The following is a 20,321-nucleotide window of genomic DNA, read 5'->3' as shown; positions in this document are numbered from 1 at the left end:
GCTAGATTTTTGCATGAATTGGAAAAGCATTACATCATAAGAAACTGCAATAATGTAAATTAGACTCAAAGTCAAGTCAAGTTTATTTGTATTTCAGCAACAAGGCAGTTCAAAGGGTTTTACGTCATAAAAAAAATATTAAATAGGGAAAGAGATATACTGCTTAAAAATAAACTCTTTTTTGACTTTTTTTTTGTTAAATCCTCAATCTAATATTTAAGATTAACAATCAATGGCAGAAATTTTGCAACACTTCCTCTTGCAACTTTTTATTCATGTATTTTTGGACAAATAATTTTGTTATCATTTGTTTTATCCAACAGAAAAGTATGTACTGACACTAAGTATCTATTTTTATTAGCTCTTAGTTTACTATTTGTTCAAACTAATTTGGATTTTTGTGTACAAAAACGTTTTTGTCATCAGAACATAAATATCATCAAATGATTGTCAGTTATTTATATAAAATGAATAGTATGGGCCCTAAAAGCAAGAAACTGAATTCAAAGTTGCCTTGATAGTTTTTTTTTTTTACAACGCCTGATGGTTCTGATCTGGATTAAATGTTTGTTATAGACTTAAAATTAGAATGATACACAGTTATAGCGGCACCCTGGTCCGCTGAATTATTCAGAAATCTCTGAAATACCCCGATACACCGCTAGGTGGCAGCTGTTGAACGTCAGAGGGGATCCCGCTGTTATTGTCCTTCATTCACAAGCTGCATTGTTCATTTTTTTAGTTTTTGCTTCAGAAAATAGCTAATTTATTCTCTGCATGTAAAAATTAAAAAATCAAATAAGGCAAAATGCAAAAGAATCTCATAATGTATGAACACTTACCTGTTTTTACAGAACATATATGAAAACCAGTAGTTTAAATAGTAAATGTCTAGGTTTCAAATGACAATTACTTTAGTTAATGTGTCCAAATGTCCATATAATTGTGAAATAAAGGTAGCTAAACAGGGAATTAATGTCTTACAGCAAGGAATGGTCAAAACCAGGGCTGAGTCTAAGCCACCTGTGACCCAGCATTAGCTGCGTTTCCATTTACTGCATCAATAAATTAGCTTAATGGAAACACGCCAGTTTCTAAAACAAAATCTCACATTTTATAATGAAAAGTTTTCTGCACTAAGATGAGGTGGATTGTATTGAAATTAGAATATTTTGTAAGACTGTAATGGAAACACTTTTTTCGGATCACAACAGTCATGTGATCAACAACCAGACATTGCTACTGGAGGAAACGACAAAGAAGACAACAGGAAATAGATGGAGGATGATGACATGGAAATTTTGAAGAAGCTCGTATTTTTCACAAAAATGTTTTAACACTCAAAGGAAGGAGTATTCAGCCAAATCAAGATCAGTGTATTTTGAAAAACTGCAATTGAAACCATTTTTTCCGCATCACAACCAGATGTTACTACAGGCAGAAAAGACAAAGAAGACAACAGGAAGTTGGAGGATGATGGTGCGGTGGTGTGATTTTAATGACTTATTATGAACAGACGTATTATCATGAGATTTAAATTGTGTTTCTTTTTCTTAATTTGTAAAAAAAATTGTGTTTTTTTTTTTTTACATTACTAGAATATCTCTGAGCACATTTGTAATGGAAACGGCCTGATAGCATCATGTCCACTCTGTGGCTTTTTACGCCTGATCTTGGAAACAAAACTAAACTGAGATCATGCAGTAACGTCTTCACCGTCAGTCACACACACCAAAACGTCTTTTTAAGAAGTCAAGCCTTCAGGTCCGCAGACATGAATAGCATGAACTCCTGCAGAGACTTCTCACTTCCTCCCAAAAAGACGACAGACGTTTCGTCATATCAAGAAATATACGCTGCTTTTCATGTGTGTGGATGAGGTCAGCAGGTAATCTCTCTGCTTTGTGTTTTCAAATCATCTTTTAAGTGTGCAGTCAGACTCATGAAAAGACGATCTGCTGCTAAAATGTTTAATCTGCTCCTCCTGGGGATCATGATGGAAGGTTGAAACAAGACAAAGGTGTCAGTTAAGAAGAAAACACTTCAAATTGGAGCCGATTAAACTTTGAAATGTTTAAATCGCTCCCTGCTGAATTGTCTTCGGAGTTAAAAAAGGTCAGCTTGTTCCTCCGGTGAGGACAGATGAATGGTGTTTGTTTACTCCGCTGTCAGCGCGGCTCAGTGTTTCTGTCGTCGCCTCTCATCCCGCCGTCAGCGCTGGAGATGTGACGACATGTCGGCCAGTCTGTGGCGCAGCGTTCAGGTGTAATTACCTCCACAGCGTGTCAGGTTGGAAACCCGTCTCCCGTCGCTGCTGAACCAATTACAGCCGCAGCTTTAACTCACTAATGTTTTATTTACGGTTGGTACAGGAAGAGCCGGTGTTCTGATTTAAAGGAGCTGTCACTGATAAACACAGAAGAAATCAGTTTCATATTCTGCATTTAAAGGCAAGAAACAATCAGTAACAAACTCCTGGTAAATATTCAGATCAATAAGATCTTCACCTTCTGTCCATTTTACTGATTTAGTGACACGTTTATTTTTGTTGTGGGTTAACAATCTGCTCAGGTGAGAATGTCTTCGTCTGAGAGTCTGAAAGTTTTCAAATAAAATCAACCAGGAAAAGATGAATAATTATAAAACTGATGCTTTATTTTAATTTAGCAGAAATTCAACAACTTATGGATGGATGGATGGATGGATGGATGGATGGATGGATGGATGGATGGATGGATGGATGGATGGATGGATGGATGGATGGATGGATGGATGGATGGATGGATGGATGGATGGACGGAGGAGCTTTGAATCCAGCCCTCCACCTTCCATCTGTCCATCTCCTCCTCCGTCCTGTTGATGGTGAATCTGGGAGGAATTTCTCCATGAGGTAACTTCCTGTTGGGCTGTTGCCATGGTGATGAGCACCAGCCATGTTTCCATCTGAGCAGCTGATGATTCAGGACTTTCCTGAGCCAACAGGCAGCCATTTTGTTTTATCATAATTACTGCAGATTGAGTCTCTAACAGCTCAGGGATTCTGCGTCTTTAATAAACTGTAATGATTATTAAACGCAGATTAAAACCAAACTGTGAAATTTATTAATTCCAATTCAAATGTGAAGCACAATGAAGTGAAGCTCTGGTTTGTTTTTCCTTGTGTTTGTCTGGTTTAATCCCATTATTCTGCTGGTTTCGGTGTTTAATCAGCGGGACTTCAGAGGGAGGGTCACTCACCTCATTAGGAGTAAATACGTCAGAACAGAAGAAGCCCTCTTTGTTTCTGCCTTATTGGGAGATAAATCTCCTCCAATCCGTTCGTCTTCCCTGCTGCTGCCTCTCCGTGTCACTTTGCTGCTTTTGTTCTGCCGTCTCTCTCTCTCTCTCTCTCCATTGTGTGCAAAAAGTAAGGCGTTACAATCAGATAAGCATCGCCAACAAACCGCCTGCAGCCGGGGTTCCTCTGCACTCAGCTGGAGTTAATTATTCAGATCCATATCAGGATTTCAGGAGTCAAACACGTTTCTGAGGGGAAGCAGCAAAAACACGTGATTTATTGTTTCTGCTCAGATTCACTGGTTTGATTTGCAACTGTAAGATAATCTGGATCTAAAATAGAAATTTCAGTTCTATTATTAAAAAAGTAAAACAACACACAGCTGCTTTTTCTTTTCTTTTATATTCTGAATTGGCTCATATAGGAATAGGGATTCACGACTTTTGAATTTCAAGAAAAAAGACAGAATTCTGAGAGAAAAGGTTCGAATTATTATTTTTGCAGCGGCCCTACTCTTCTTCCATACTCATAATTTCAAACTTGTAAGCATTTAGTTCAACAAATCTTGATGTGCAGACGTTTAGTGCTCTACATATAGAGAAGGTTTGTTTAAATGGTTATCTATTTATTTTTATAGTTACATAAGTAATTTATTTACTTATTTATTTATCAAACAGTTTCTATTTATTTGTTAAATAGTTAACAAATGTATTTATTTATTTAAAAAGTTTATGAGTTTATTTATTTAACAGCTATCTATCTAACTCAACTAGCTATTTATTAGTTAGATTAGCTAGCTAATCTTAGCTAATCTATTTATTTACTTATTTAAAAACTTAAATAATGAGTTTCTTTATATATTTATTTCTCAAAACTGTTAAATTATTTGTGTTTTTATCTAAGTGCTGACGCAATGTACTGATCTGTTTGGTTATTTACCCAACTAAATAGTTGACTAATCAATTTATTTTAGTGTTTATTGTTGTTGTTTTTACATTTACTATACTATTATCCAGTTTTGGTTACATTTATTTTCTAATTTTGCACTTAGTTTTGTGGCACTTTCGTCTTCCCATATAACACCCTCGACTTTGGCCATTTGGAGTTCCTTTTCATTTCAGCTTAAACAAACATATATTAGTTAATTTAATACATAAATAAACAAGGACATTCTAGAAAAATTAATATAAAAATATGAATTTTTTTTAATCATTATTATTCACATATATATTAAGATATGCACAATGAAACCTCTAATAGAAAGTATGAACAAGCTGTTTGCATGTAAATGAGCCAGACTGACAGAGCAGAAAAGCTGAATGCACTTAGAATGTAAACTCTAATCTCTAGTCTGGAGTGAATTATTCTGACCCATCTGTTGTGGCCGCTGCATTTTGAGCATGCTGACCCCTCTCTGCTATAAATACACCTGCAGACTCAATCCCAACACACGCGTGTCCGGAAATTGGCCCCGGCGCACATCAGGTCTAAACTTTCACACCCACTCAGCCTGAGCTGCCCTCCAAATTGCTGTTGACACCGTGGAGAAGCGTCTAATATCAATGTGTAATGGCTTCTGATGACAGACTACATGGTTGGAGGAGCGTGTAATCTCCCCTCAATTAATTACAGCACAGAGGGCTTTCCGGATCCCCGAGCGGCTGCAGCTGCTTCTGAACGGCGGGAAAAGATGGAGGTGAAGCTGACAGATGCTGCGGCTGTCTGTCTGTGTGTGTGTGTGTGGGGTGTGTGTGTGTGTGTGTGTGTGTGTGTGTGTGTGTGTGTGTGTGTGTGTGTGTGTGTGTGTGTGTGATACTCACAAGAAGAAAGCAAATACAAAAAAAACAACAACAAAAAAAACCATCTGCACAAGCAGCGAGGTGACTGCATGTCTCCACCAGCTCATTCGCCAACAATAGCAGCGTTTACATTGACTATTTACGAAAATACATTTGGTTAACGGAAACACGCCAATTTTTACGAAAAAAAAACACGTTTTTTTTTCTAATAATGAGGTGGATTTTTCGGGCATATGGAATAGTAAAAAAAATCCCACTTTTTTCGCATCACATGATCAACAACCGGATGTTACCACTCGCGGAAATGACGAAGAAGACGACAGAAAAGTGGTTGGAGGGGGGCCTGTCACAACAAATTTTACTGGACAATAAATTTATAAAGTTATTGCGATAAACAATGACATAATAATGCAAAAACACATTCTCAAAGATCAATAAACATTATAATGAATATCTAACACTGGAACTGGAAGACATTTTAATGACCAAAATAAATAAACGAAACAAATAGAAACAACAAATAAAATGTATCACGAAGAATCTGTAATCAAAACTGACTTAAAGCAAGGTCCTGGATCTTGCCAAAAAGTTTCTTGTAAATTAGTTTGGTCTTTTTTTCAAGTGCACAAAGATGTGGGCATTACAAACTAGACTAAAATACTTTTCTGTTTTTTCAGTATAAATGATATATTCTCCTTTTCAAGCAGTCTGCACGTCATTCTCAGTATTTGTTGTCCTCTTTGGCTCCTTCAAACATTTGGATTCTCGTCTGTTTTTCACTCTTAAGTCTCCCTCGTCATAATTAAAATGCGAGAAGGCGGCAGCTTTACTTCAGCTTTGATAACGCTTATCAGTTTGGAGTTACTTTGGCTATTGATTTGATTAAGAGGCTTATATCCAGTTTAATGAGTTTTCCACTCGGCTGCTCTCGTCCTAATCAGGCCGGCTGCCAGCCGTCTCCTCTCTCCTCTCTCCCATCCGTCACATCTGGATGCAGCTGCAGGAGTCGGGAAAGCCGTTTACTCTCAGTTAAACACACACTTGATGCTCTTATTTTGAGAGCTGAGATTACATCGTTGTTGTGCTGAGATCAGATCAGTGTTCAAGGATTTGGCTTCAGTGAGATTCCTGCGACTGAACTTGGAATTTCCTCCAAGTGAGGACCAGAAGACGTTTAAATCTTCTTATTCATGTTGGAGCAGAGACATATTTTAACTTTTAATTGTAGCTTGATGTTTTAATGACTTCCTGATGCTCAGGCACCTTTTAAAAAGTCTCAAGCAGGTCGATGAGGTTTGTCACACTATGATAAGGATAATATAAGTGGATAAATCTGCCAGTGAAACTAAACAAGCTCTTATTCCTTACTGAAAATTTTATTTTTGTCATATTTCAAATATATAAATATATTTGAACTAGAAACTAGACATTACTTGGTAAGATTTTGTATTTTGCAATGTAGCCATTTGATTCAGGGTTAAAGAACTTTGATCCTTTAAAGTCTTAAAGGGGCAGTGTCATTTAAAATTTACTTTTTTGAGCTTTACATCATTTCTTAATGTTATTCCCTCATCAGAAACATATCTGTATGTGCTGCTTTGATTCTTTAATGCATGTTTGAGAAATACTTCAATCTCCATGGCAACCATTCAGCTGTGCAAAACGCCTGGGTGGACCTAGCCCCGCCTTCCAGGTGCTGTCCCTCCTCAGAGCTGCAGTTTTCAAGCCTCCACCTCACAGAGCTGCTAGTTAAGATTACTAATTTTTTGCTTCTGCTCCTTCAGACTAGTCAGCAGTAATTAGCAAACACGTGGTAGAATCGGTCATCTGCTGAGTTCATTATACAAGCTACGTATCGTAAAAATGTTGTTAAAGCGTCAGTAGAGTACCTTTGTTGGGATGATTCAGTTTCCAGAGCAGGAGTTTTTAACCCTTGTGTTTACAAATGGGGTCCAACTGACCCCACACACATAAAACTTGTATCATTTGCCACAGTCCTCGCATGCATAAGGGTTAAAGCCACAGAGGCCCAATTTCAAGACGTTAAATTACAACGTCAGATTTATTTTATGTCATATTTGATATATAAAGCTCTGGAAAAAATTAAGAGACTGCTTAAAATGATCAGCTTCTCTGATTTTACTTTTTATAGACATATGTTTGAGTAAAATAAACATTGTTCTTTTATTCTATGAACTACTGAAAAAATGTCTCCAAGCAAAAATTTTGTATTTATTTGCAGAAAATGAGAAATGGTCAAAATAACAAAAAAGATGCAGAGCTTTCAGACCTAAAATAATGCAAAGAAAACAAGTTAATATTCGTCTAGATACAACAATACTGTTTTAACTCAGGAAGAGTTCAGAAATCAGTATTTGGTGGAATAACCACGAGGTTTTCGATGGGGTTCAGGGCAGTGGGCTCTTCCTTTTTTTCCCAGAGCTGTATCTTTAATATTTTCACAATAAGTGAAGGTGTCATTGCTACTTGATTGAGATATAAAATAGCACAATGTGCCTGGAAAACACACAACACCGCCCCTTTAATCTCACTCAGATTTTCTTGTTCAGTCTCGGCTGTTTGTCGTCTCTGAGTGAATCACGTCGAAGTGAGAAACAGAAAAAACAGAATCCATCAGCAGATGGATGATACTGTGATGTGAAGGGTGGATCTCTCAGCATTCATATCGTTCTGATTTAATCCCACCCACCTCTCTGCGGCCCTAAGCACCTCTTTATGAAAACGGCACCCGTGCGGCTCTCCATCTCCTCCATGATTGATAATTACGGGCCCCTGATTCAGCAGCAGGGCCTCCTGACTCCACAGAGCGACAGCGCTCAGATAAATGTGTCCTGAATCAGGGTGCTGGGCTCCCGGGGTCTCTGGGGACTTATCTTCCTCTGCCTCGCAGGGCCGCTCCTCATCATTAGAGCCTCTCTGAGTGGCGGTGAATAAAGGCCCACTTGGTGCTGCCAATAAGGCGCTGTTAAAGAGCAGATTGGCTGTTTTCTCTCCCCTCCTTAGGAGAGATAAGTGGATTTGATGGGACAGGTCTCGTTCTCCTCCTCGCTGTCAGCCATTGTTATCCTTCTGAGTTATTAGCAGCCTTCAGCTCCTCGCTGTCACCTCAGTTAGCAGCCGATAGCTGACAGAAGCAGAGTTAATTAGCTGCATTAATATGGAGCCAGTGTTTGGCCGGATGTGACATGTGAGGCGTGTGGAGGGAAAACAAACAGATCCAGTGTTTCATTAGTGGGATGTGACAGCTCCTCTCTGAGACGAACAACTCAGCTCTTCTTCTTCTTCTGGATTTTCCTGCCAAAATCAATAACGCCGCGCTGCTGCTTGGTTAATAAAAAATGGCGGTGAAGACTCGGAGCAGGTGGAGCGAGTCGGGATGGTCTGCAGGGTGCAGAGGTGTGTACACCCCATCAGCTCACATTACTCTGAGCTGGTGGGGGGGACAGCGAATATTAACTGGCTATCAGGCTGAGGAGTAATTAAACAGCTGAGATGGTGACATGTGGTGAGCTAATGCCGGAAAACCTCCTGGATCTGGAACAAGGCCGCTAATTCAAATTCAAACTTTATTTGTGTAGCACATTTCAGTGCTTTACATCATAAAAACAAAAATACAAAGTCATAAAACAGTCAACAACTGAAATGTTACATTTTGCCCTCATTATACATCAGACTATTGATTAATGTTTCATTTATTAATCAAAAGCAACTCTAAACACTAAGTGTGCTGAAATATTATGTTATCAATCAAATCAATGCAGTATTTACCTGTTTACTGCCAAATTATACCAATCACTTCCTCCAGTTTTGAGAATTATCATGGAAATTCATGCAAAATCAACAAATCCCCGCTTTTTGGTACTAAAATATAGTTGGGAGTTTAGTGCAGATTTTTCTCAAAAATTGTCATAGACTTTCTTTCTTGTACTAAACAGCTGCTTCAGCCTTCGCTGACGTCAGATTATAGTCCATGATCTGTACAGCGAGTAATAAAAAGTCGCATTTATTGTTATAAATAAGGGCAAATATTTCCAAATTAGTACCACAAACACTTTGATTTTTATAGCAAACAAATCACAAAAAGTATTGAAATCCTGGAGGGACTGAAAAGATGTTTAATAATATTATTACATTTTAAGAATTCATTGATATGTTAACAGTTTGTGAACAGGTTTCATCAATACATTCTGGCATAACCTGCCCTTTAAGAGCAGATTGGGGCCAAAACTAAAATGAGTTTGACACCCCTGCTCTAGATTCAAAGGAACTCAGTGTTTCAGCCGTTTTGCAGTTTTCTGGAAGTTTGTTCCAGATTTGTGGTGCCTATAAGCTGAATGCTCTTTCTCCATGTTTGGTTCTGGGGATTCAGACTGGAACAGATCCAGAAGACCTGAGGGGTCTGAACAACAGCAGCAGATCTTTAATGTATGTGGTGCTGAACCGTTCAGGTTCTTCAACATGTCGTAGTTTTCTGGTGATCGCCTTAAGTCCTGGAATATTAAATTAATAAAACGAAAGGCGGGCGGACCTTTCGGGGCACCAATGTCCTGCCACTGCAGTTCAATCAGGTCTGAACATTGATTGGACCGTTCTTGATTCTTTTCTTCAAACCCGTTCTGTTGCAGTTATGCTGCTGTATTTGGGATTGTTGTTCTGTTGACTGATGTTCTGTTTGGGCCAAGGTTCAGCTCTCAGGTAGATGGCCTTTTGACTCCACCACGCTCTGGTATGCAGGGGATTTTTTGGTCGTTTCAATAGTAGCTGCAGAATAACCTCAGACCATCAGTCCTCCACCGCCGTGCCTGACAGCATGAGGTGTTTGTGGTGATATAGTTATATATGGGAACCTTTGGTTGGCACCAGTTTTCTAAATAAATCAATTTTAGTTTGTGATGTCATGGTCTGTAAATATCTTGTGGTTTAGTCGGGTCAGCCTTGGTTTTCTGTGCTGCTAGGTGTAAAGTTTCTGTTTGGTCTCTGGTTAGCTTCTGTCTCAACCTGTTTTATTTGAAATGGATAAATTTTATTGTGTCCTGTATGACCTCACCTTATATGTCCAGGTTAAAAATCATCTGCTGGTGTTAGACTTTATATTCCTCCTTGTTTTAATGTCAGGCTACTGTTCCATCTTTCCTTATCCTCCAAATCCAGTCTGTTTGCCTGTTTTTGAATCCGATACAGTTCAGTTTTCCTGTTTACCTCTCATCTAATTTCTCTTGGTGTATCTGGTAGAAGAATTGTTGTAAACCTGAAATATTTATTTTTTGAGGATAATTCAAGTATGTAGAAGGACAACACAATAAAAAACTCTAAATTTAATCCTAATAAACAAATAGACAATAGAACTGAAAGCAGGTTTTTCTGTGTTTGTGAAACACAGTGCTGTGGTTATGACATCAATGTGTTAAAAACACACACAATAACACAGACACAATGAGGTCATTACCAAGTTTCCAAAACTCATATTTCACAGATGATGCAGGTGCAAACAAGGCAAAGGTTTGAAGTTTGATTCCCACGCACTTCATCTGTGGTCGTCGTTCTTCGATTCTGCTCTTCGTGATGCATAAAACATTTCTGACAGAAGACGGATCTTAAAAAGTACCATCAGAATGAAGGTGGAAACGACACTGTACTCCTTTTGTTAATCGCCAAGTACAATTACTCTTACAATGGTTAGATGTTTTCCTGCACACCATGTGTGAGCTGAACTTTCCTCAATGACGCAAAAATATTTTAGATGTTGCTTCTAAAAGTTGTTGTAAATGATAATGGGTGTTGGCAGGAAAGGTGTAAAGTAGTCCAACAGCTCTCTGGTACTAGACGTCTGAGGTGCATGGAGGACAAATGAAAGGTGACGAGTACACTGCCCTGAGGTGCTCCAATGTTCACAGGCCAAATCTGTATCCGTAAACCTGGGTGGTGAAAAGCACAAAATCATTCGGAAAGTCTCATATGATCACATTGTGGAAATCCCTGTATCAGAACATGACATGCTGGAAAAACTGAACTGCTGGTATCACTTGTCATTTGTTTCTCTGAATTTTAGTGTTTCTGCACCTCCGCCATCAGTCTCAGTCTTGCTGGAACAAGAAGACAACATCAGTATTTTAATCAGCTTAGACAGCAGGAGAAGAAACAGGTGAATGTGTTGCTTTCTGTGCAAAGCTCAAAACAACAAGCCTGCCGTCTCAATGTCTCAGACCTTAATGAATCCAGTGCAAAGGTTTTCCTTTCTAATTCAGGACTCTGAAACTCCATGTCTCAAAGACCAGCATCCTCAAACTTTAAGATGTCCCTGGTCCAACTCACCAGGTTATCAAATAGCTGAATCACCTCTCAGTTCTCCAGAGTCCTGTTAATCACCAGATTATTTGACTAAGGTGTATCGAAGCAGAGAAACATCTAAAAGTTGCAGGATACCGGCCCTTGAGGACTGGAATCGCAAATCATTCGTCTATCTCACAAAAGTTTGTGTCACAAGACATAGGTACAATTTGGAGGAGTGCACTCTTTAGATTTCACCCAGGCTTTGTGATGCAAATTGCTGTGAGACTAGCTACAATTTGGAGGTGTGTGCTCCAGGTTTTGGGTAACAGCCCTCTAGGATGACATTACTGTTGAAAAAGTGTTTCTTTGCCTCTTTTTTGGCAATTTTTTGGCTGATTCTGCTTTAAAATGTAAATTTGTTTAGATAAATAAAAAAATGATCTGAGCTATGCCTACATTCATGACACTTTTGCTACACATCTTTCCAAGAAATGTTTGTGCAGATCAACAACTCAATCTGGTGACTTTGGTTGAAGATACTTGTGGTTTTTCATGGAAGTCATTTCTAGAATCAGAAGAGACGGCGAAGCAGCATGAATACAGTTCTTTGAACTCATTACCATAATGAATAACTTCCCCTCTTACTCTCCTCCATCAACAAATCGGAGTTGGAGATGCTGGGCTTTGTCAGACTGTGGCTCTCAGCTCTGCCTTTCAGTGATAACGACCTCATTCATTTAACAGAGCGCCGATAAGTAGCAAGCCGGCCATCACTCTGAGACAAACACCGAGACCATCATGCCTTTGGATCCTCTTGGGAAGCCCCTGAGACCTTCACATGCTGCCAGCACAGGAATGAGACGCAGGCTGGGGCTTTATTTCTGTTTGATAAAGAAGTAAATGGCCCCTGACGAGCGTTTGGCTGTGATAGAGAGAGAAGAGGTGACAGGCGGTTGAAGACTCTTTTTGTGTTTGGTATTTGTGCTGGAGAGCCGTGTGACAGCAACGTTTCACACTGTCTTCATTGTTTTCTTTGATTAATTAGCTGCAGCAGTGGAGAGGAGGCTCAGTGGGTCTCTGTGAATGTACACTGATGCAAATATGCTGCAAGTGTGAACACAGCACCTTTTAGAAACAGTAACACTGCAGACTAGTCAACTCTGATATGCAGATTTTTCATCATTTTAAACGAAATGCTGAGTGAATTTCATTACATTTATAGCAGCGAAGGAGCAAGAAGCATGAAGCTGCCAGTCCTCAGGTGACTGTAGTTTAACAATATCAGTGGTTTAAAAGTAAACATGCAGCGGCAGCCTGAGGCTCATCATCATATCACTGAATCAGTCTCTGAAAACAAGATCCTCAGAGATCGCCGTTAATCTTCTCTGTTTGCCTTTATCTTCACAATAAGTCTGTTGTGCAATCATTCTCTGATGAAAAGAAGTATTTCAGAGCAAGGCTTTCTTACAATGAATGTCAAGAAGCTGCATTACTTTTCTTTTCCCTCCACTTTTAACTTTGGATAGGATCTGCCAATCATGTTTCCTCGATGCACTGCAGCAGAACTCTTATGTTTAGTTTAAATTTGATCTCAGACTGATGTTTCTCTTTGCCATATAGGTCAAGGCAGGACCTTGTGTATGGAGTTTGCACAGTATCCTGTGTATTTTCTCTTGGTACCATGATTTCTCCAACTGCTTCTTGATGGGAGTCAGTAGCAAGTCTTTCAATGGCGACCCAGAAGTGGCCGGTCCAATGAAGAGTTTCTGAGGTGCAATCAGAAGTGCATACACAACAGCATCTCCAGTGGGTGACCCATAGGCTGGACACAGGAGAGGCTCAACCCAATAAAGAGCAATTGAAAGGGCACCTTAGCCAAAGGTGAGTCTCTGCAGGGTGACTAAAGGAGACCAGATCCAATAAATGATTTCTGAAAAGAGATCAGGAAAGCAGAAGGCCATTCCTCAGGTGACCTTGAAGTAAAGTTTCCGCAAAATGATTCAGAAACTTGATGGGAAGTTTCTCAAGGATGACACGGGGAAGGCCAGGTCCAATATTTCTGGAGAACAATGGGTAAGATACTTTACCTAACAGAGGAGGCCGGACCCAAAGAACAATTTATGGAAAAAAATCAGAATGGTACCAGCGTCAACAGGGAGGCTCTGGGGGGTCAGAAGACTCTAGTCCCTAACGGCTAACCAGAAGTTGATCTGATCCAACAGTGAATCTCTGGAAGTGGATCAAGAAAAGGTCAGAATCAATGACAATATTCTGGCTAGCAAACAGGAGGGCATCGGAGCCAAAGAAGAGTTTCTGGAGGGTGACCAGGAGAATTCAACGAGGACTGTAGAGTGATGTGGTGGCTGCAGAATCTGGCAAGGAGTATTAGGAGGGTAACCCCGTGGATGCCAGCTCCACTGAAGAACATCTGGAGGTCATAAAGCCAGATGAACTGATGGACAGCCTGATAACTGCTGGATCCAGGAATGAAGTTTGGAAGGTCAACTCAGAGAGGCTGGAGTGGGCAGGAAGGACGACAGCCAGGCCAGCATTGAACTCCTCTAACAGTGGTTGCAGCTACATGAGGCTGGAAAACTTGTTGATTATTTATATTATGGGACATAAATCAGTTTTCAGAGCTGGAACATGGTATTAAATCATCCTACCTGAACATCTTCAGCTTTGTTCTTTTACTGAAAATCAGTCAGGGTGAAACATTTTCTACACCATCCAACATTTCATCAGCGGCTGTTGTTCTGCTGGACTCGTACTGCAGTCGATAAACTTCTGTTTACCGACTGATTTTACAGTGAACTCCAATATGGTTTTTCTTTATTCTTCCATGGAAAACAAAATCCATCTTCTTTCATTGTCTCCTGTTCATATCTGTCCTGGGACTGTTTATTGTCAGGGTGAATATTTCATGGCCTTCTCCTCTCCTTCCCAGGTTGTTCGCTGCTGCTCAACTTCCACATGAATAAGGAAGCTCAGACAACAACAGCTGTTTTCCTTAGCAGGTAAATCCATAACTTGCCTTGGAAGGCCTAAAAAGTTTGGATGGATAGGAGGTGTGGGAATCCCGACAGCCTGTTTTAACTGAAGGTTAAAACAGGCTGGATAATGGAATTCACCATTATCTACTCTTCATCGGGATGAAGGTAGTCCTGCCTGGAACCAGAAAAATGGTTATGGTTACGATGAAATTTGAGTTTTATCAAACTATCAAATACATTTAGCAATGCCTAATAGTTGACTTCTATTAACAAAAAGGTGAGTTCTAAAAATAACTAATATAAAAATGTTTCTTTGAACAACAAAGATTTGGTTGAAATAGAAACTGATTTTTAACCAAAACACAAACACCTGTAATTTGTGAATCTGCATTTATTTGCTTATGATAACTAGAAAGGGAGAGTTTAATAGGTTAATGGGGAAACTGGCACTAAATTACATCTTTACATCTCATAAAGTCAAACAAATGTGCACATAAACCGATTCACCAGTAGAAAAATAAGAAGTCCATTCTTCTCATTTCACTAATTACACTCTGATTAAAGCATGAAGTTGCCTTGAAACAACATTAGTTCTGCACTTCCTGTTCAAATTATGACCCAGTCCTATTAACCCCAAAGCATTGTGATTTGTAAAAACTCATAATTACTTAAGAAATTTTATATCTTTATTATATTTTTCATCTAGAAAACATCTGCAGGTGAAAAGAAATGTTTATATGCTGTTCTGCACAATTTATCTGTTGAAAGAAACAATGATTAGATTGTGATCTGCTGTTTACTGTATTAGCTAGAGCTAATACAATTAGCAGGAGCTAATGCTAAATCAAAACAAATTGAGAAATAGGTAATGGATATTTAAAGTGGCATTGAAGTATCTTTAAGTCTTTCTAGCACACTGTTCTAATATATTTGAGAAAAAGTTTTGATCCGGATGCTTACCGTAAACAGCTTGAGTTAAAAACTGGAACGTTTTGCTGCATACAGTCAGGTTAGCATTTCCAAGGCCCAGAAGCATAAATAATAGATTTTTCGATCAAATCTTCCTCTCCATTGATTATTTCCTCTTTTCGTTTCTTCATTCCTTCATATTTGAACAGGCTTCAGTTTAAATTGACACAACTGAACTTACTGCGCAAAAGTTACTGTTCTGGCTGGTCTGAGCTATAGCTGTTAGCAACTAGCATCCGCCACACGAACGCCGCCACGTTGTTGCATTGCAGCGTAAACAACATGGTGACTTCCGCGTAGCAGTTTTTTATTTATCTAAACTAAACAGCCTTACTGTGTTTTTATCGAACTGTTTTTACATCTGAATTACTTTTTTGTTATAATTAATTGTGTGTTCCTTTGGCAAACTTAAGAGTTCAATTAAATGTTCACAGTCTCCTGTGGACCTCTGAATGTCTGCTGTGGCATCTGGGTCAGCTGAAGATGAACATCCAGCCGATGATTAACTGGGTGGAAATCTGGAGCCTTTGTCAACAACTTACTGTTAGTGTCCAAAGTTTCAGTTATTTCTGGTTCAACACCTGAATCTAATGATGATTAATTAGCAGGTTTCCTGTCAGTGGTCATAATTCACATCCAAATCTTTTCAGTATGTTAGATGGAACAGGCCTTAATTCACTCAAATATGTTAGTGTCTTTTCTGGCCACCAGCAGAAGAGCCAACACAAATAAGCAAAAATGCTTTATTTTTAACCAGTCAGGAAACAGATGTTAAAACTGTGAGCGGCAGATGGGTCCGCAGTCTGACCTCGGTGACATCCCCGAACCTGAAGAAATCTGTTGGTTCATCCCCGGCCACCAGGATGCAGCCGACCGGCTAAAGTCTCAGCTTGACTCTCATCCAAGCAGCTTAGAGCCGTAATTAAATCATTAAATTCTTGTCTACGCTTCACAGAGCCGAGCCAAATTGACTTTCACCAACCTCATTTTCGATTTGAACACCAAATAATGATTTTCTGCCAGTCTAATTACAAAGCTCAACATCTGATCAGGCTGGCATCCGGCCGGGAATTATCACAGGGCCCGGCATTAGACCTCATTACCAGGCCGAGTGCAGAATTATTACATCTTGTAATTGGACGGGGACATTTATCAGCAGGGTTGGCATGCTCTGCAATAACATGCTCCGTTGAGCGGCGTTCAGTCGGCAGAAAACAAAGAGGATCTGGAAGTTTATTTGGTTTTAACCAGCAGAAAACAAGGAGCAAACATCGGCTGCAGGAACTCTGGGAGGCTGTCGGGTTTTCTCTGCTCTTGGTTTATAAAGAGTTTAACCCAAAACAGCTAAATCAGAGTCCTTTTAATTCATGATATTAAAGATTAAAGGGCACTGAGCAAAATAAAGTGCAACATTTCTGGGTTGTCATCATATGGACCTTCTCAGATATTTGTCGTTTTTCTCAGATATTTGTCGTTTTGACTGGATTTTTTTCCTCTTCTTCATTCTCAGCTCACTCTTTCTTTTGCTACCATTTCCCCAAATGGCACCGATCCGTCTTATTAAAGCAGATAACAAATTTTATTCCACTAGACGACGAGGAAGTTAATGAAGACATTTGTGAGGGTGAAAGAAAGGCGTTGATACATGTTTTTTAACAAGTTTTTATTCAAACTTGGCATAGTCACTTGAAATATTGCCTTATAATTGTCTAATTCTTTATTTTCAAACTGATGTGTACAATGGATTATGTAAAAATTTTCTGTGGAGCTTAATGAGGGTAATAACATTTAAGTATTTAAAATAATAAAGTTGAAACAGAGAATGAAAGTTGCAACTAAATGTAAAATTAAGATTTTAAATAAAAAAAATCTGCATTGCATTTAGGTTTCATATCTTTCTAGTTGAGAATTAATCACTACATGTACAGAAGCTGCACACCGTTCTCTGGCGACTAATAAAATCCAGCAGGAAGGAAGTCAAACATGGAGGTCCAATGCTTCGTAGGAGGCTGACTGGTGCACCGCCCCAAACTCCAGGTGGAGCTGTCCTTGACTGCGAGAACGAGAAAGACGCAGTGATGGAAGAGCAAAGCGCTGCGTACGGCGACCGGGGCAAAACGTCCTGCCTGCAAACATGGCCAACAGACAACATCAGAATCACACGGGTATCACAGAAACAACACAACACACTAACACAACACACCAAGCATCATTTCAATAACACACCAACTGGGCCAGTGACTTCCCATCCATCCAAAAAGTAAAGAGATAAAAATAAATCAAACTATTTCTTCAGACAAGGCAACTAAAAAGTGAATTTTCATATACATTTTTGGATCAAAAGTAAATTCAACTCAACACTAAAACATAAATTTTGCTTAGCGGTTAGCATCATTCGCTCACATGTGTGAGGATCTGCTGTGCTGAAGATGTCTGTGCTGCCGCTCCAGTACTGAACCGCTGTCTTCCCATGGTAATCTCTGATGTTCGTTTTAGCATCTGGTGAAGAGAAAAATACACATCAAAGTGTCTGATTATGCAGATTTTTATTTACACTGTTGATTCTGTTTTTAGACTTTTAGATCTCTTATCCTCCATTTGTCCACTTTACTCAGATTTTTTGGCCAGTGAACAAGGACTGGAAAGCAAACAGATGAAGCAGTAAGAGGTTACATGGAAGTCTGGCTGGCATGAAAATAAGTTAGGACTGAATTAGGAGTTTAGCACAAAATAACCAGTATTTATTCCTGCTTTTATAGAGGAGCTGGAAACAGCGGGATGCTCTGTTTGGATTAGTGTAGTGACGTAGCGATCCTAAAGTCCATCTTCATGTCACTGCCTTACCTGCAGACAGACCTGTGGGGTCATAAAAGCCGAAACCAATCAAATAATGAAGCCTGCAGCTGACCTTCATTAACAAACGGTTAGCCTGCCTGAGGAACCACTTTAAACCTCTTCAACCTCCACAAACAGGCTCAGAGAAAAGCTCAGAGACCACACAGACATGGGGAGTAATTAGAGATAAAACGCGAAGCTGAGGAGGTCAACACCTTCCTCTGACTGAGGAGAGACGGCAGCTTCTCAGGAAGAATAACACAGCATCAACATCCAGGTTCACTCCAGCAGAGCCACGCCTGCTGGTCCGCTTATCTGAAGCACCAAACTTCCAGGAAACTTCAAACTCGAAATAAACACAGAGTGTGTCTGTGAATTGACTCAAGAGCGAGCACCATGTCAGTTTTAAAGGTGACCAATTATGCTTCCTGGAACAGGTTAAGACAGATCTATGGGCCATACAAACATTTTCCGCACAAAATCATCATTCTTCAATAACCAGATTTTAGTCTGATCCTTTCATATTGAGCTGTTTTAAAGACTCTTGTCACTTTAAATGCAAATGAGCTCCACGCCCCCCAACTCAATGTTTACACTCGCACGTGAAAATGGCTGCAAACAGATTTGCAATTACACAATCGTACATCTTTGAAAAGCAGAAGTGGAGCCTCCACCACAACCAACAAGAGTTCAGCAACTGATTTCTGAATGGAGAGTGAACAACAAAACACTTGTTTTTTCCAGCAGCCATTGTACATAGGATACAGCGTTAAAACCAGCTGGAGGTTGCTAGGTAACGGGCTTGGCTTCGTTAGGGTTGCTACGGTGCCTGCTGATTTGTGACGTTACATTCTGAAGGTTTTTGAAACGGCTCATTTTCCAGACACTAAAAAACATGAACTTATTGACAAAAAACGGCTTTGTGAGTTTTTTTTAAGTGCTTGGGTTGTTTTTAGAAGCATCAGAGACCCAAATGGAAGCATAAAAAAAGTACAAAATCTGAATTTTACATAATAGATCTCTTTGAAGACTAAAGCTGAGCTATAATGAATGAAAACATACCAAAGCTGGATGATGATTAAGAAAGTCAAACCTACTGACGTCATTGAGATGCTGTGGGGTGACTTGAAACTGGCTGTGAAAGCAAGAAACCCTGAAACATCTCACAGCTGAAAGTGAGGAGTTCCTCCTAACTTTTTAGCGGTGGGTGTAATTTTCCTGAAATAAAACAGAAACTGCTGGAGTGGAGAGTTTAGTTTCCCTCAGCTGGAGTTTAAAGATCCTGTTTCATGTAAAGTGTGTTTAAGCGACGCACGTCCTTCTCTCTGCTGCGGAGAGCAGCTTGGATTTCTCTAAAGTCGCAGCAGAAACTGTGTTTAACGCTGGTGGGAGGACGAGGGTGGGAGTTAAAGTGTCGGTAATGACGAGGGTCGGTTACCGTTGGTAACCATTAGCCGCTCCGCTCAGCCTCCAGCCTCCTCAGGTGGGACATCAACACGAGCCGCATGCGTCTTGGTTTTACTTCACAAAACTCTCAAAGTTAAACAACAGATCCGCCTACAGCTGAGGTGGAAACACGACAAAATAAGTCAACAATCAGAGATTTACAGTCAAGACTGAGAAGCTGGTTTTCCATCTGAATACAGTATCAATAATCTGTGTGTCCAAAAATATTCCTGTGACCAGGTATCCAAGAGACTTTGTGAACAATAGACTAGGATTTATTGGCATCTTAAAACTTAATTTGACTTGATGATTCCATTGGCTTCGTTTTCATTATTGAAAAACACTGAATGTGTTAAAGGCGAAAATTAACATTTTGCATATTTTCATACTTCAATTTGGGTTTCTATTTCTTCTAAAAGCAAGCAGCCCAAATGCTTAAAAAAAACATCTGCCACTTTCTGGCAAAAAGATCATGTTTAGTGCTCGTTGTAAGCCCAGCAGAGCTCTAGCACGTTTGGTCAGCCGGTTTTACCACAGAATAATGGCTGCTGGAAAAGACAAGTGTTTTGTTGACTTGCCATCCAGAAACCACTTACTGCATTCTTGTTGATTATGAAAGAGGCTCTACTAATGCTTTTCAAAGATGTATGGTTGCATAACTCCATATCTGTTAGCAACCATTTTCACCTGTGAGTGTAAACGTTGAGTTGG

General features: G+C 39.6%; 1 protein-coding gene across 2 annotated transcripts in view; it reads right to left on the bottom strand.

Annotated features, from left to right (window-relative positions):
* Positions 1-16,973: 16,973 nt before the first annotated feature.
* The window catches only part of LOC106921951 (uncharacterized), a 41,985-nt gene continuing 38,637 nt past the window's right edge, over positions 16,974-20,321 (bottom strand). For both annotated transcript variants that reach the window (XM_014993988.2, XM_088006163.1), the window contains exons 9-10: positions 17,733-17,828; positions 16,974-17,455 (exon numbers count right to left, since the gene is read on the bottom strand). In XM_014993988.2, the coding sequence (XP_014849474.2) occupies positions 17,307-17,455; positions 17,733-17,828 (245 nt within the window). In that variant the 3' untranslated portion in view covers positions 16,974-17,306. The remainder of the gene's footprint in view (positions 17,456-17,732; positions 17,829-20,321) is intronic.

The sequence above is a fragment of the Poecilia mexicana genome, unplaced genomic scaffold (genome assembly GCF_051168715.1).
Source record: "Poecilia mexicana isolate PSO_F unplaced genomic scaffold, ASM5116871v1 scaffold_6, whole genome shotgun sequence".
Taxonomy (NCBI): Eukaryota; Metazoa; Chordata; class Actinopteri; order Cyprinodontiformes; family Poeciliidae; genus Poecilia; species Poecilia mexicana.
This window is presented reverse-complemented; position numbering and strand designations above follow the sequence as displayed.